The 15966-nt window shown below is 50.7% G+C and overlaps 1 protein-coding gene across 1 annotated transcript in view; it reads left to right on the top strand.

Moving 5' to 3' along the window:
• Positions 1 to 15966, top strand: part of Sez6l (seizure related 6 homolog like) — a 167913-nt gene that overhangs the window by 135971 nt on the left and 15976 nt on the right. The window contains 3 exon segments of the mRNA XM_028858821.2: positions 6630 to 6826; positions 9847 to 10041; positions 12953 to 13144. Of these exon segments, the coding sequence (XP_028714654.1) occupies positions 6630 to 6826; positions 9847 to 10041; positions 12953 to 13144 (584 nt within the window).

Raw genomic sequence — 15966 nt, 5'->3', positions numbered from 1 at the left:
CCCAGGATGGCCACTGCACTGGTTGGCTCTCCCTGCCGTGAGGGACAGCTGAGGCACTTCCCCGGGGAAGAAATCACTTGGCTGGTGGCACAAGTTTCCCGCCTCCTGGCAAGGAGGCCCAAGGGAGCTGCAGGGAGCAGGGAGAGGTGTCACTCTGTCTTGGAGGAGCTTCTGGGATAGGCCATGTGTGGTTGATGCCCTCCTCTGTGTGCTACCACTGACCTCAAATCCTACCCTGCTCCCGGGCTTTTGGGTCTCAGCACAGCTGCGTGGCTGCTCTGTGTGCAGACACAGACTGGGTGCCTGGGAAAGGCTAGTGAACAGGAGGAGGAGACTGAAGGACAAGGAGGAGGTCACTAACGCACCTTTAATCCCAGCAATGAGAGGTGGGGGCAGAGGCCGGCAGATCCCTGTGAGTTTGTGGCCAGCCTGGTCTATAGAGCTAGTTTCAGGGCTACACAGTGAGACCTGATCCTGGAAGGAAGAAAGGGAGGGAGGGAGGGAGGGAGGGAGGGAGGGAGGGAGGGAGGGAGGGAAGGGAGGAAGGAGGAAGGAAGGAAGGAAGGAAGGAAGGAAGGAAGGAAGGAAGGAAGGAAGGAACCTGGGATGCTGTCTTTCAGTGATGGATGCAAGGACAGGCTTCCGTGACCTCTGACCCTCCCTCTGCATCACTAACCATCACTCCATCCTGGGTGTCACTTTAGATCTGGAATAGTGACCCTCTCAGTACTGTTCTCTTTGCTCAAGCCTGCTTTGGGGTCTTCTGTGGTTCCACATGAATTTTAGGATTTTTGTTTCTATTTCTGTGAAGAATGTCATGGAGAATCGTAATTTTGATTGAGACTGCATGGAATCTGTGTTTCTTTCGGTAGGAGTGGGGTTCAGATAGGCAGCATGAGTGTTTTTTTCCCTAATGTCTTCCTCAATCTCTTTTTATCAGAGACATAAAGTTCGTTCTAGAAGTTTTTCAACTCCTTGAATAGGTTTATCCCTCGATATTTTTGAGGCTGTTGTGAATGGGAGTGTTTCCTGACTTCTTTCTCAAAGTCTTCGTTATCAGCATATAGGAAGGACTACTGATTTGTGTGTGTGGATTCTGTGCCCTGCCACTGTGCTGGACGTATTCATTTCTTTCGGTTTCTAGAAGCTCTCTGGTGGAGTTTGGGGATCTTTTATGTAAAAATCATAACATCTAGAGGTAGGGATAATTTGACTTTTCCTATTTGTATCTCTTTGATTTCCTTCTCTGGTCTTACTGCTCTGGTTGGTTCTTCAAGCACAACATTGGAAATAGTGAGGCTAGTGCACAGCCCTGCCTCCTTCCTGCTTTTAGTGGAATTGTTTAGAGATTTTTCTCCATTTAGGATGATGTTAGCAGGGGTTTGTCATACACGGTATTTATCTGCTCTCTCCGGGACTTTATCGTGAAGGCATATTGGGTTTTGTCAAAGTTCTTTTCTACGTCCACTTAGATGATGGTGTGAGTTTTGTATTGAGCCCATTGGTATGATTTATTACATTTATTGATTTATGTATGTTGAGCCATCCCTATATCTCTAGGACTAAGCCAACTTGATCATGGTGGATGATCTTTTATATATTCGGTTTGAAGATACTTTATTGAGGACTTTTGTATCTATGTTCATCAGGAATATTGGCCTGCAGTTCTATTTCTTGTGTTTTTACCTATTTTTAGAATTAGAGCGATACTGACTTTGGGGAGGGTACTCCTTCTGGTTTGTTTGTTTTTTAATAACTGAAGACGCATTGCTTACAGATCCTCCTTGAACATCTGGTAAAATTCCACTGTGAATCTATCTGGGCCTTGACTGTTTTTAGCCAGAAGGCTTTTCATCACTGTTTCTACCTCCTGTTTAAGTTGTTGATCTCTTCTTGACTTAACTTTGGTAGTTTGTATGAATGTAGAAATTCATCCATGTCTTGTAGATTTTCTAACTCAATGGAGTACGGGTTTTTACAGTATCCCCTCATAGTCATTTGGATTTCTTTGGTGTCTGTTGTACTGTTTCCCTGTCCATTTCTGACTCTGTTCGTCTGGGGTCTCTCTTGCTTGCTTGCTTTTGGTTAGTTGTTTCAAGGGTCTGTCAACCTTGTCTTCTTTTAGATTCATTGATTCTTTGTACTGTTTTCTTTGTTTCTGTTTCATTAATATTTCTGCTCTGATTTTTATTACTTATTACCATCTCTTGGATTTGGATTTGGTTTGTTCCTGTTTTTCCAAATTCTTGAACAAGATCATTAAGTTATTTATTAGTGCTCAATCTGATTTTTTTTTTAAACGTAAGTGCTTGGAGCTAAAAACTTCCCTCCTAAGACTGTTTTCAGTGTGTCCCAGAGGTTTTGTCGTGTTGTGTTTTCATTTTCGTTTAATTCCAGGAAGTTTTAAATTTCTTTCTGGGTTTCTTTTTCAACCCATTCATCACTCAGTAACGTGTTTTTTAATCTCCAGTATTACTAGAGATTCCTTTGTTGTTAATTTTAAGCTTTATAGCGTTGTGGTCAGACAGAATACACAGAGTTATTGCGGTTTCCCTCAATTTGTTAAGATTTGTTTTCTATCCCGTGATGTGGTCTATTTCAGAGAGGCTTCCATCACCTTCTGAGTAGAATGTACATTCTTCAGTGTCTACGTGGAATACTCTGTAGACAACTGTTGAGTCCACCTAATTATGATGTCATTGAATTCTGATGTTTCTCTGATGTCCTGTCCACTGGAGAAAGTGGGGTATTCATTACTTTTTATTAATTGATTACTGAGTTGGAGCTAATCTGTCTCCTTAGGTCCAGTTGTTCACTTTCTATGACATTAAGTGTGTGTATGTTGAAGGTGGTAATGTCTTCTTGGTTAACTCCCTTGGTAAAATGAAGTGTCCTTCTTTATCTCTTCTGATGTATTTTGGTTTGGATTCTATCTTGTAAGATGGTGATACCCGCTCCTGGTCCGATTTGTATGGCATACTTTTGTTCACATTAAGGCGGTTCTAACCTTTGAGGGTGAGATAAGTTTCTTGTAGACGGGAATGGATGGATTTTATTTCTTAATGCATTTGGTCAACCTGTGTCTTTTGATTAGGGAGTTGAGGCCGTTAATATTTAAAGTTATTATTGAAAGGTATATGAAGCTGGGTGTGGTGGCACACACCTTTAATTCTATTACTATGGAGGCAGAGACAGATGATCTCTGTGAGCTCAAGGTCAGTCAGGGCTACACTGTGAGACCTTTCTCGTCCAAAGAAGAGGGGCTGGGAAGAAAGGTATGTGTTGGTGCTGCCTCTGTGTGTATGTGTATATGTGTGTGTGTTCATGTGTGTGCATATGTGTATGTGTGTATGTGTATATGTGTTAGTCCTATTTTGTGTTTCAATAATTATATTTTTGTTTCTTTTCTATCTTATCTTGGCTAAGCTTATTCCTCTGTTCAGTCTAAAGTATTGCTTCCAGTATTCCTTGTAGAGCGAGTTTAGTGGACATAAGTTAGCCTGTTCATATCATTTTTGAAAAGTTTTTTTCCCTCCTTCAGCTATGTCAGATAGCTTTTCTAGGTAAAATAGCCTATGTTGGTTGGCATCTGTGATCATTCAGAACCTGAAGTACATTGCTTCAGGCCATTCTGGCTTTTAATGTTTCTATTGAGAAATCAGTTGTTTTTCTGGGTTTTTCCTTTATAGGTGACTTGCGACTTTTCTCTTGCAGTATTTAATACCTTCTCTTTGTTCTGTATTTTTAATGTTTAACTATGTTATGCTGTGGGGAGTTCCTTTTCTAGCCCTGTCTATTTGATGCTCTGTGTCTCTCTCTCTCTCTCTCTCTCTCTCTCTCTCTCTCTCTCTCTCTCTCTCTCTCTCTCTCTGTGTGTGTGTGTGTGTGTGTGTGTGTGTGTGTGTGTGTGTGTGTGTGTGTCTTTCCTTGGTTTGGGGAAGTTTTCTTCTATGATGTTGTTGAATATCTAGTCTATGCCATTGGCCGAGGATTCCTCTTCATCTATGTCTATAATTGCAAGATTTTGTCTTTTCATAGTGTCTTGAAGTTCCTGCGTAGTTCTTTTGAGTGTTTTCAAATTTGTCAATGTTCTTTGCCTAAGTCCCCTAAAATCTCTACTTTATCTTCAAGTCCTGACATTTCCTGTCTTCTACTTGCTCCGTTCTACTTACAAAGCTTCCCACCACATTTTCTAATTAGGTGAATGAGTTTTTCGATCACCTCATTTCCTTCAGCTTGAGTCTCTCCATTATTTCTACCTCTTCATTCAGTTTGAGTTTCAGAGTCTCAATTGCCTTCATCATTTCACTCGGCTGTACGTTTGTGCTTTCTCGGACATCACATTCGTCACTAATGTCTTCCGCGTTCATTAAGCTGTGTGTCCCTTTCTTCTTGAGATTCTTTGTGTTCTTGGATTAAATTTTATGGTTGTTCTTGTAAAGTCTGTGTCCTGGGGGGTCATCTAGGTAATTCTTATTGGAGAATGATTCTATGATGCATGGGGTGGGGCGTGACCGTGACATACTGTACTGGCCCTTCATATTTGTGTTTTTGTGATAAGACCTAGACTCACAGGCTTCCATTGGTTATGTGTCTAATATGAGATTTTAGGTAGCTTCTACGGAGGGTAAGCTTGGTCTTGGGTTTGTTTGTATATTTTTGTTTTTGTTGTTTGTTTGTTTGTTGTTTTTTCTATGGTTGTCCGAGTTTGGCTACTTTCAACCAATCAGACCTGGGGAGTTGGTAGGCAATGCCTTCAGTTGCTCAGTGGTCATTTTGGGGGTGATTCCAACTGAGGAGTGACCGAGAAAGCAGTGGGACAAATGCTTCAATCTACTTAGGATTTGCTGCCGGAGCTCTGCCAGGGAATGTGAGGGGGGCACGGTTGGGGTCTTGGGCACACACCCGGCTAAGCTGCCATACAAACTATGCAATAGGCTTCAAGTTTGGGGTGGTGTGGGCAGGCCAGGAACTCACCAGGCTGTCCTGGAGCACAGACGTACATCCCAGTCTAAGGTCTGGAAGTCAGGTGTGCTGCAAGCTGGCTAAGGTCAACTGGACCAGTGCACAGGATGTGGGACCTGGGCTAAGTGTGAAGGCTGGATATGGCATGCATGGCTAGCATCTAGTGACTCACCAGACTGGAGTGGAGCACAGGAAGTGGGACCAGGCTAGGTCTGGAGGTTGGACGAGGTGACCGGGGAATCAGTAAGCAGCAGGGTCAGGCAGACTCAGCAGGCTAAGCTGGTCCACAGGATGTGCTACTGGGTCTAAGCCTGGAGGTTGGGAAGGACACAGGACGGGCTCAGCAGACTGCCCTGGTGCTCAAGATGTGAGACTCTGGCTAGGTCTGGTAGTTGAGGATAGTACAGATGGGCTAGGGTCAGACAGACCCAGCAGGCTGGACAAGAGCACAGATGTGTGGCCCCCGCTAAGCCTCGAGGTTGGGCATGGTACAAGCAAGCTAGGGTGTGGCATTGTGTTCCCCCAAATATTGTGCACGCTAATAAACTTATCTGGGGTCAGAGACAGAGCAGCCACAATATTAAACATAGAGGATAGGTAGTGGTAGCACACGCCTTTAATCCTAGCATTCCAGAGGCAGAAAACCCTCTGGATCTCTGTGAGTTCAAGGCCACATTGGAAACAGCCAGGCATGGTGACTCACACCTTTATTCTCAGGGAGTGGTGGTAGAAAGCAGAAAGGTATATAAGGCATGAGGACCAGAAACTAGAACCTTTTAGCTGGTTAAGCTTCAGGCTTTTGAGCAGCAGTTCAGCTGAGAGCCATTGGGATGAGGACACAGAAACTTCCAGTCTGAGGAAACAAGATCAGCTGAGAAGTTGGCCAGGTGAGGTTAGCTGTGGTTTGTTCTGTCTCTCTGACCTTCCAGTGTTCACCCCAATACTAGGGTAAGGCAGACACGGCAAGTTGGGCTTGGACTCGCCCTCTGCGTCATAACCATCACTCCATCCTCGGTGTCAGTGGCAAGGCTTAGCCCTGCACTCAGATCTTTGCATCCCCCCTTAATAAGGGTCATGGTAGCAGGCTTGAGCACGGTTCCTGCATAGGGCACCCACCTCAGTGTTGCCGCACACAGCGGAGAACTCTGCTGATGGAGGGATCATAAGCAGCAGTTTGGTTTTCCCACATGAACAGGCGGGCTGTGCTCAGCAGGGCCTGGAGAACAACACCAGCTTCCGATGACCTCACCACCTTTGCTCAGCATCTTCTGCATCAACGAGGGACAGACCCATGTCACATGCCCAGCATGTAGCCCCATGCCAGTACAGCACTGCACCACAGAACAGTGTTGTTCATGGGACAGGGAAGCCGGCCCGTCACTGTGCATGATTTGGCTTCGCAGTGAGACTCAGACAGGGAGAGCCATTTTGCAAAGATCTCTTCCAGAACCCAGGCGTCTACAGGTCTGCCTACCCTGTTGATAGGAGGGGGCAGTGTGTCCTGGTCCCATTTGCCATCTGGACCACTTCATCCCTGCTTCCTAGCCAGGGCCTGACACATGGCATGTCTGAAGGAATCCTGTGTCCCTGAAAAGGTGACTTGGTGTTTGTGCAGACAGACAGGAGCCTACAGTGACCCCCTCCTCTTCTCTCTGCCCATCAAGCCTGAACCTGAGCAACAGCGATATCCTGACCATCTACGATGGCGATGAGGTTGTACCCCACGTCCTGGGCCAGTACTTTGGCAACAGCAGTCCTCAGAAGCTGTACTCCTCCACGCCAGACCTCACCATCCAGTTCCACTCGGACCCCGCCGGCCTCATCTTTGGCAAGGGCCAGGGATTCATCATGAACTATATAGGTAGGTATTTCAACCCACCAACCTTGTCTGTGCTGGAGGCAGACTGCGCACGGTGGTTTCCTGTGGCTGCATCTGTGTGGATGCTCTGGGGCTGGCGGATCCCTCAGTGCGGTGGCATAGCTGTCCCGGGTGGTTTTAGGAGCACGGGCTCTCTAGTCATGAGGACCAGGGTTTACATCCTCGCACTGTTGTGGAGGGCTGGGTGGCCTTGTGCGAGTCAGTGAGCCACTCTGAGCAGTGCTTCTCTCGTGAGTAGAGTGGAAACGCTGAAGGAGTGGATGTGAGAACTTAATAAATGAGGCCTCATAGCGCGAAGGCGTGGTGTTTCCTGGGTTGTTGGCTGTGACCTCACTGCACGCTCCCGCTTCCCTCTATTTGCAACTTCTCACATCTCATCTGCTCCCTGTCCCCTGTCCTGCGGCCCGCTCTCCCTGAGGAGGCTCCTTCTTCTGGGTCACTGAACAGGGCAGCTCTGCCCAGCCTCCCTCACATGCTTCAGGCCTGGGCATACAGCAGAGTACATCTTCCTTGGTTCTCAGTGTGGCCTTGTCTGCCCCCATTACTCTTTCCAAGAGGCTAACGAAGGCATCCATCCCCCGAGTCCTGCTTCTTGGGTCCTTTTGCCTTCATTGTGTTACAAACATCTGGGAACATTTCTGCTGCTGCTCCTGAGTTGTTCTCGAGGGCACAGACAAGTCACCCTTTTGATCGGCTAACCTTTGGAGGAAGGGGTTCTGGTGGCTTGGCTCCCATCTATCTCCAGAGACTCCCTCTCCCTCCTGGCTGAAAGAGGAAGTCATCCTCAGCTTCCTCTATTCCCCTGGTACCAGCGGCAACCTTCAGACCAGCATCTGCTGGATGGCAAAGCTCTAGCTCCATCCAAGGCTAGTCAAGGTGACCCGGTGCCTGGCCAGTGCTCTTTGGTAATGTCTTAAAGTGTTCTTGTATACTGAAGTTGAAGCTGAGCATCCTGTGACAGTTCAGGACCGCCACATCCCGTCATGCATGTCCAACCTAAGGGACAGTGGCCCTGCAGTGATGTGCTGAAGGCCAGAGGATTCCACTTGATTCAAAGACAATGATTGATTAGTGATGTCTGCCTGAACAAGAAATCAGGCTGGGTGGAGGTGGTGCACGCCTTTAATCCCAGCACTCGGGAGGCAGAGCCAGGCAGATCTCTGTGAGTTCGAAGCCAGCCTGGTCTACAGAGCAACATCCAGGACAGGCACCAAAACTATACAGAGAAACCCTGTCTTGAAAAAGCCAAAAAGAAAAGAAAAGAAAAAGAAAGAAGGAAGGAAGGAAGGAAGAAGGAAGGAAAGGAAGGAAGGAAGAAAGAAAGAAAAAGAAAGAAAGAAAGAAAGAAAGAAAGGAAAGAAAGAAAGAAAGAAAGGAAAGAAAGAAAGAAAGAGGAAGAGAAAAAGAAAGAGAAATCAGCACATGTTTGATGCTTCTGGGTTGGACCCTGGTTCTAGCTTGACCATGAACCTGAAGTCATGATTTCAGATCCTTGGTGCCTGCTAAGGCCTTCACAGACCCAGAAGCGAATACACAGAGGGATCCAAACATGTTGCCAGGGCTATGTCCATGTTCATTAACCCTCGCATTGCCTTGTGGGATAGACAGGTTGTGATGCTTGGCCTCACTCTGCAGAGGGTGCCAGTGAGGCTGAATGTGTATCAAACATGACTGAAGCTGGATGTCTTCCTTAACGGAGAAAAAAGGACCAGGCTGGGCTCTGGTGCAGTCAACAGAAATCCTAAGAGCTGGACACAATGGCATATGCTTTTAATGCTAGTGCTCAGGAGACAGGCACACATGGGTGTCTGTGAGTTCAAGACCAGCCCGGTCTCTAGAGCAAGTTCCAGGCCAACCGAGGCTGCATAGTGAGACCCTTTTTTTTTAGGGGGGGATGGGGAAGAAAAAAGAAAAGACACTCTGGAAGCCCTGGGTTCCATCCCAGGGTGGTCCACAGCTGTGACCCAGCACTCAGGAAGATTAGAGGTTCAAGGTCACCTTCAGATGTACAGTGAGTTCAAAGCTGACACAGGCTACACGAGACTTTATGCAAGTAGAAGATGAGAGAGAGAGAGAGAGAGAGAGAGAGAGAGAGAGAGAGAGAGAGAGTTGTCTGACTCCCGGGTGGGTCTCCTTGCTCGTAGAGTTAACAGGAGCCTCGAGGGACGGGCAGTTTGGTGCCTCCAGGCTACCTGCTGGGGAAAGCAGAATCGCCATTTTCCTGGTAGTGGCCTCTGAAAACTGAAACAGGGCAAGTGTAGGTAACTCAGCCATGGCCACCCAGGTAGAGAATGGTGCCAACGTGACTCCTGCCACTGAGGGGACAGGGTCCTCCACAGGGTGTGGCATGGTAGCTCCCACTGAGGGTCAGACCTTTCTGTCTGAAGGCATTTGGACAGAGAAAGCCCTCAGCCCCGGCCCCATTTCTTCCTTTCCATCCGTCTTCCAGCATGTGCAGCTGAGTCCCAAATCCAGCGCTTGTCTGATTTCTCAAAGACCTAAAAATAGGGGCCCCTGCTCCTGTCCAGGAGACTCTAGAAGCCCTTTCCCTGGCCCCTTCCTTCAGGCAGCCGGGAGAGGTCCTGTCTCCGAATAAAAGTGTGCTGAAATCCTGGGGAAGCCCCTTCTGGCTGCTCAGGGTGGTTTTCCTGACAGTCGGGGTCACTGCTGTCCCTAGAAGTATATTAAACTGTTTTAGACCTGCTCACCATACACTCCCCCACACAAAGACAGCAAGAGTTGGGTTTGGACCACCTCAGTGACAGGTCTGTAGGAAGGAGAGAGGATCCCGCTACAGTGACGCCTTTGGGTATCCCAGGTTGTGGCAAACGTTCTCCAGAATTGTGCCGTTTGAGCTGAAGAGTTTGCCCGTGGTGGCTTTCACGAGTGGTAAGCTATTGTCCTGCTGTGAACTGATCCTCCACAGGCTACAGGATCCTCCCACAGTGCACCTGCCTCTAACGGCTTTTCCCTAAACCTAAGGAAGATGTTTTGTTTTAAAGAGGTGTCACGGAACGACTCGTGCTCAGACTTGCCTGAGATCCAGAATGGCTGGAAAACCACTTCCCACACAGAGCTGGTCAGGGGAGCCCGGATCACATACCAGTGCGACCCCGGCTATGACATCGTGGGGAGCGACACCCTCACCTGCCAGTGGGACCTGAGTTGGAGCAGTGACCCCCCGTTTTGTGAAAAAAGTAAGAGTCATTTTTTTTTCCTCTCTCCCTAAGTCAAACTGGGTGGAAAGTCCCTCCCAAAGACACATGTCACGTGGATGCAACCCTGCCTGTTTAAGGTGGGAGCCGGCCTCCTTTCTCAAATGGTTTCACTGGAACCCCAGCTCTGTTCCCTACAGTCTAGTAGAAATGCAAATAAATGAACTATATTGGGCGGAGGGTGGCAGGGAGCAGTGGGGACCGTGGCGAACAAGTGTGCCCAGCCTTGTGAAAGCCATGCTGAGTCTTTAACATGTCTGTAGAGCCAAGCAGAGCACATCAAAGCCATCTTCCTCCAGTTCTGAGCTCCCTCCACAGGCAGCCAGCCTCCTTCCTGCTGACTCCCGGGTGCTGCCCCAGGAGTGCTCCCTGTCCTGACGGGGGAAGTGCTCCCTGTCCTGACGGGGGGGGGAAGTGCTCCCTGTCCTGACAGGGGGAAGTGCTCCCCGTCCTGACGGGGTGACTGACAGGGGAAGTGCTCCCTGTCCTGACGGGGGGAGTGCTCCCTGTCCTGACGGGGGGAGTGCTCCCTGTCCTGACGGGGAGTGCTCCCTGTCCTGACGGGGGACGAGGGAAGTGCTCCCTGTCCTGACGGGGGAAGTGCTCCCTGTCCTGACGGGGGGGTGCCTGACGGGGGAAGTGCTCCTGTCCTGACGGGGGGAGTGCTCCCTGTCCTGATGGGGGGAAGTGCTCCCTGTCCTGATGGGGGGAAGTGCTCCCTGTCCTGATGGGGGGAAGTGCTCCCTGTCCTGACGGGGGGGAAATGCTCCCTGTCCTGACGGGGGGAAGTGCTCCTGTCCTGACGGGGGAAGTGCTCCCTGTCCTGACGGGGGGTGCTCCCTGTCCTGACGGGGGGAAGTGCTCCCTGTCCTGATGGGGGAGTGCTCCCTGTCCTGACGGGGGGGAGTGCTCCCTGTCCTGACGGGGGGAAGTGCTCCCTGTCCTGACGGGGGGGGGAGTGCTCCCTGTCCTGACGGGGGAAGTGCTCCCTGTCCTGACGGGTGATGAGGGGAAGTGCTCCCTGTCCTGACGGGGGGGTGCTGTTGGAGTGCTCCCTGTCCTGACAGGGGAATAAGGAAAGGAGGCGCTGCTAGCTTCTTGCTGACGCCCTACAGCCAGGGAAGGAGCAGAGCTTTGACGTGGCCTCTTCTCCTGGCCGGTTTCTTCCCCCACCTCCCGCATCAAACTCCCAGCTCCAACCCTGCGGCAGGGACCTCCAGGTGACAGTTTAATGTTCCTGTCCCACGAGATTGGAATCAGAACAGCTCGATGATGATGATGATGATGATGATGATGATGATGATGATGATGATAACAAGTGCTGGCAGAGGGTGAGGGAGATGGGGAAGGGACAGAGCAGGGACCGGGCCACCTAAGGGGAAAGAGAGCAGCCAGGCATCACGGGAAGAGCCACCGAAGAGCCACGGTCAGCCACATGCACATGTATGATACCTGTGGCACCTAGAATGCTCAGATGGACCCAGGGAGGCAGGGAGGCAGGTGGACGGACAGATGGATGGATGGATGGATGGATGGGGTTTATAGATACGGATGAGCCTGGTCTGTGCATAGGTAGATCCTGACATTTGCTATGTAGGTATCTCTCTACATCTCCCCATGTGTAGATGTCTGCTCATATGTGTTGGTAGATAAATGTGTGTGGATTCCTAGACGTGGATATTTATGCAGGTAAGATGGAGTTATAGGCCATGTGTTTAATATACAATGTGTGTGATATGTATAGAAGGTAACCAATGCATAACTCTGTATGTGGCATAGGACTGTGTCTTTCTATATCTATATAAAGCTATATCTAGATGACTGGATAGATGGACAGATACACAGACAGACAGGATAGATGGATAGATGGCTACATGGGTGGACAGATGGACAGAGGATTGGCAGATGGGTGGATAGACAGACAGCTGGTTTACAGGTGGAAATGGCTGCAGAAGGGTATTCCACACGAAGGGATGCACGTGCGTAAACGGTCCGTTCTCAGGGTGGTGGACGTTGTTCACATCACTCAGGTGTTCACTTCCTTCCTTGTTAATTAGTTTGCTGTTTCCCTTTTATCTGTATTGATTTTCTAATTAAAGTGCAATTGATGCTGGTTTTCCAGGGTCAGGCATCCCAGCGAGCAGGAACAACCCCCCTTTGCTCCTCCCACTCTGGCCACTGCGAGGGATTTCATAGAACGGATGCTCAAGCAGCCCTTCCCTTCCCACCACGCTCACTACACACACACACACACACACACACACACACACACACACACACACACCGTGCTCACTACACACACACACACACACACACACCGTGCTCACACACACACACACACACACACACACACCATGCTCACCTACACACACACACACACACACACACCATGCTCACCTACACACACACACACACACACACACACACACACCGTGCTCACCACACACACACCCTGCTCACCCACACACACACCGTGCTCACCACACACACACACACACACACACACACACCATGCTCACCTACACACACACACACACACCATGCTCACCTACACACACACACACACACACACACACACACCCTGCTCACCCCCCACACACACACACCCTGCTCACCCCGACACACACACTGTGCTCACCCTCCTCGGTGATGATTTATACCTTAGATATAGGTTTGGGACCTGGCAAAAACTTTGGGGTCACACTCAGGGATAAAATTCAGGTCTCTTCCCACCTGACCTGTTCTCCAGCCACCTCTGCGGAGCCGTGTGCTGTGTCCCCAAAGGGTAAAGGGCTGACTGGAGGAACTTTCTAGGTCCTCCGGTGAGTCTGGGCGACCCGTGGCGTCCCCGGGCACCCATGCGGGCACCCATGCGTCGCTCCTCTCTCCACAGTTATGTACTGCACCGACCCTGGGGAGGTGGAGCACTCCACCCGCCTCATCTCCGACCCCGTGCTGCTGGTGGGCACCACCATCCAGTACACCTGCAGCCCCGGATTTGTGCTCGAAGGGAGCTCACTTCTCACCTGCTACAGCCGCGAGACCGGGACTCCCATCTGGACGTCTCGCCTGCCCCACTGTGTCTGTGAGTCCTGCGGCCAAACTGGGGTCGTTGTTTCGGGCTTGCCTCTCCTGCCGCAGAGGAGGCCGGCCTGGGGGAGGCATCACATTGTACGTTTGTGTTGTTACCACCACACACCACAGCCGCAGGCACTGCCGCGGCAACGGCTCTCGGGTGAACACGTCAGCCCTCTGCCCAGTTTCCCTCGCTTCTCTGTTTCATGTTCTTCTTAACATGAGACGCGGGGCTGGGGAGACTTGCTCTGCTAGCTTAAGGGCTGGAGTTTGAATCCCCGGCACCCACGCCGATGGAGGAGGCAGAGACAAGGGAGCCAGGCTGAGCTGGACTAGCAAAGCAGAACTCCCGGTTCAGAGAGAGATACCGCCCCAGGAGAGTGAGTAGTGGTACGGGAAGACACCTGACATCGTCATCACCCACCTCTGACCTCGGCACACACACACAGGCATACCTGCACACGCACAGTCACACGCATGTATACCCACACAGTGCCAACACACAGGTGCATGCACAACACACACGTGCGTGCAAAAAGAGAGGGAGAGGGAGAGAGATCGAGGATAAGGAGAAGATTCTAAAGCCAGGTGTGGCATGTGCCTGTCATCCCTTTGGGGAGCCTGAAGCAGGAGGACGGGGAACTCTCAACCAGGCTGAGCATCACGGGGAGACCCTATCTAAGAGATGGAGGAAAGGATGCGAGGTTCGGAGAGGCCTGGGCCGCCACCTACTTAACAGCGAGTTCAGTTGCAAGGCCAGGCTTCTGATGAGCCCCAGGAGTCCTGCCCACAGCAACTACAGACCAAGACAGTGTGAGGCAGGGGAGTTGTGTGGCCAGAAGAGACGTCACAGGCCATGGAGGTTTAAAACAGCTGCGTTCCCAGCGCTCATGTCCGGCGCCTCAACAACTGCCTGTAATTTAACTCCAAGGGACCTTGACCCCCTCTTCTGCCCTCCGATGGCCACACTCGTGACACCCTCTGACGGACACACAGAGGCGCACGCTCACACTTAAATTCAGTCGGCCACACAGAGACTTTGGAACAGTAGGCCGGGAGAAGGCCACTGAGGGGTGTGGGCAGTGAGACCCCAGACAGCACCCCTGAGACTCAGGAGCCTAGGGGAGAACAGAACCCTGGCAGTGGACAGCTGGTGGCCTGGCTGCTGCTCCAGGGGGAATACATTCTGTGACCTGTCAGCCAGGCCTGGCCCCCGATGACTGCAGCAGCAAGGAGGCCCACCTGCAGGCAGTCAAAGCCACTGGGAAACAAGGAGCCTGCCCCGGGGATGCTGCTCACTGGGGCTGGCTGCTGTGCCTTGCCTTGGGCGGCACACCCCTGCCTCAACTCCTCTGTTGCTGGAAGGAAAGAGACCCGAGGTGGGTCGCTTCTGATCGAGAAGAGAGAGAAAACGAAGTCCTAGAGGCCTTCCTCTCTCCTCGGCTTGTGACCAAGAGCCTGTATACATGTGTACTTACGCATACATGTGCAAACTAAGAACGCTGAGATCCACAGGCCTGTGTTACGATAACTAGACACTTGAGGCAGATTGATTTAGAAAATAAAGGGGTTCATTGAGCCCCAATCTGTAGATTTAAGGTCTGATGTACGTCATGGCCAGAGTTTGTAGTGAAGCAAAGAGCTGGGACCAGGGTCTCATCACCTTTAAAGGAATAGTCAGATGACGCTTGGGACTCCATTAGGTCTCATGCCTCACAGCACCAGCCTGGGCACAAGCCCTCAACACATGGACCTCTAAAGAACACGCAACATCTGAGAAGGGAGGGGGCAGCCTCCAGAGCCTAAAGCACGAGCTCTGGACTCTCCCAAGTGCTCAGAAGCACCATTCCTGCAAATCAAGGCTGCAGAGACCCCAGGTGAGAAGATGGGGAACACTAACTCTCTCCAAAGACACTCCCCAGGCCACCGAAGCCTGGAGCCTCCCCCCACCGGGACCAGTGTTCCTGGAAATCTCCGTGTCAGGTGCAGGGCTGAGTAGTGCCAGCTTCCCTGACACCCATGCTAATGAGCTTGCAAGTCACAGGAGATGTCAGGACACTAGAGAACCATGGGGAACAGGGAAGGGATGGCGCAGCCTCACTGGGGGAGGGGAGAGGGAAAGTTCCTTCTCATGATTGCCTGGGTGGGGGCCAGGGAGAGGCTGAAAACTGAATTGAACCAGCTTGAGGGCCAAAGTTTCACCAGACTCCGATGATAGCTCGGCCACTTCCTCCTTGTGGGATGCTTGACAAATGAGTTGCCTGGGCCTCAGTTTACTTGTCTATAAAATGGCAGTGCCGCGAGCCATTGACTGGTGGAGGCAGCCCCCCCCCCCCCACCGAGCCTGTCCACATTGCCTGATGGCTGAACAGCTGTGTCAGGTGACCCGATGGTCACCAGCTAAGCAGGGACAGTCAGATCTGTGTCTCCGGGCCACCAGACGACCCCATATAAAGAAAAGATTTCTGAACCATCTGTGGTGGTTGGTGTATGCCGATAATCTCAGCACTGCTGAGGCAGGAGGATGGCCATCCTGAGTGGCATAGTAGCAAGACCCCGTCTCCAAACCAAGCTGACTGCAGGATGTTGCCGTGAGATAGCACAGGCGTTGTGGTCTTGATCCCCGGGACCTTGGAGACTTAGGATGGCTGCCATCTATCCAAAATGAACATCCACGTATTTCAGATGTGAACTAAGTGACAAATTAACCCATGGACCATCCTGTGATTTCACCTCTTCCCTGTGGCCCCAACTAGATTTGCAGTCACCGAGGAGACACACCTCTGGACATGCTTCTGCAGTTTCCAGAGAGAAGACACTGTCACTGTGACC

Source organism: Peromyscus leucopus, chromosome 23 (genome assembly GCF_004664715.2).
Source record: "Peromyscus leucopus breed LL Stock chromosome 23, UCI_PerLeu_2.1, whole genome shotgun sequence".
NCBI lineage: Eukaryota > Metazoa > Chordata > Mammalia > Rodentia > Cricetidae > Peromyscus > Peromyscus leucopus.
This window is presented reverse-complemented; position numbering and strand designations above follow the sequence as displayed.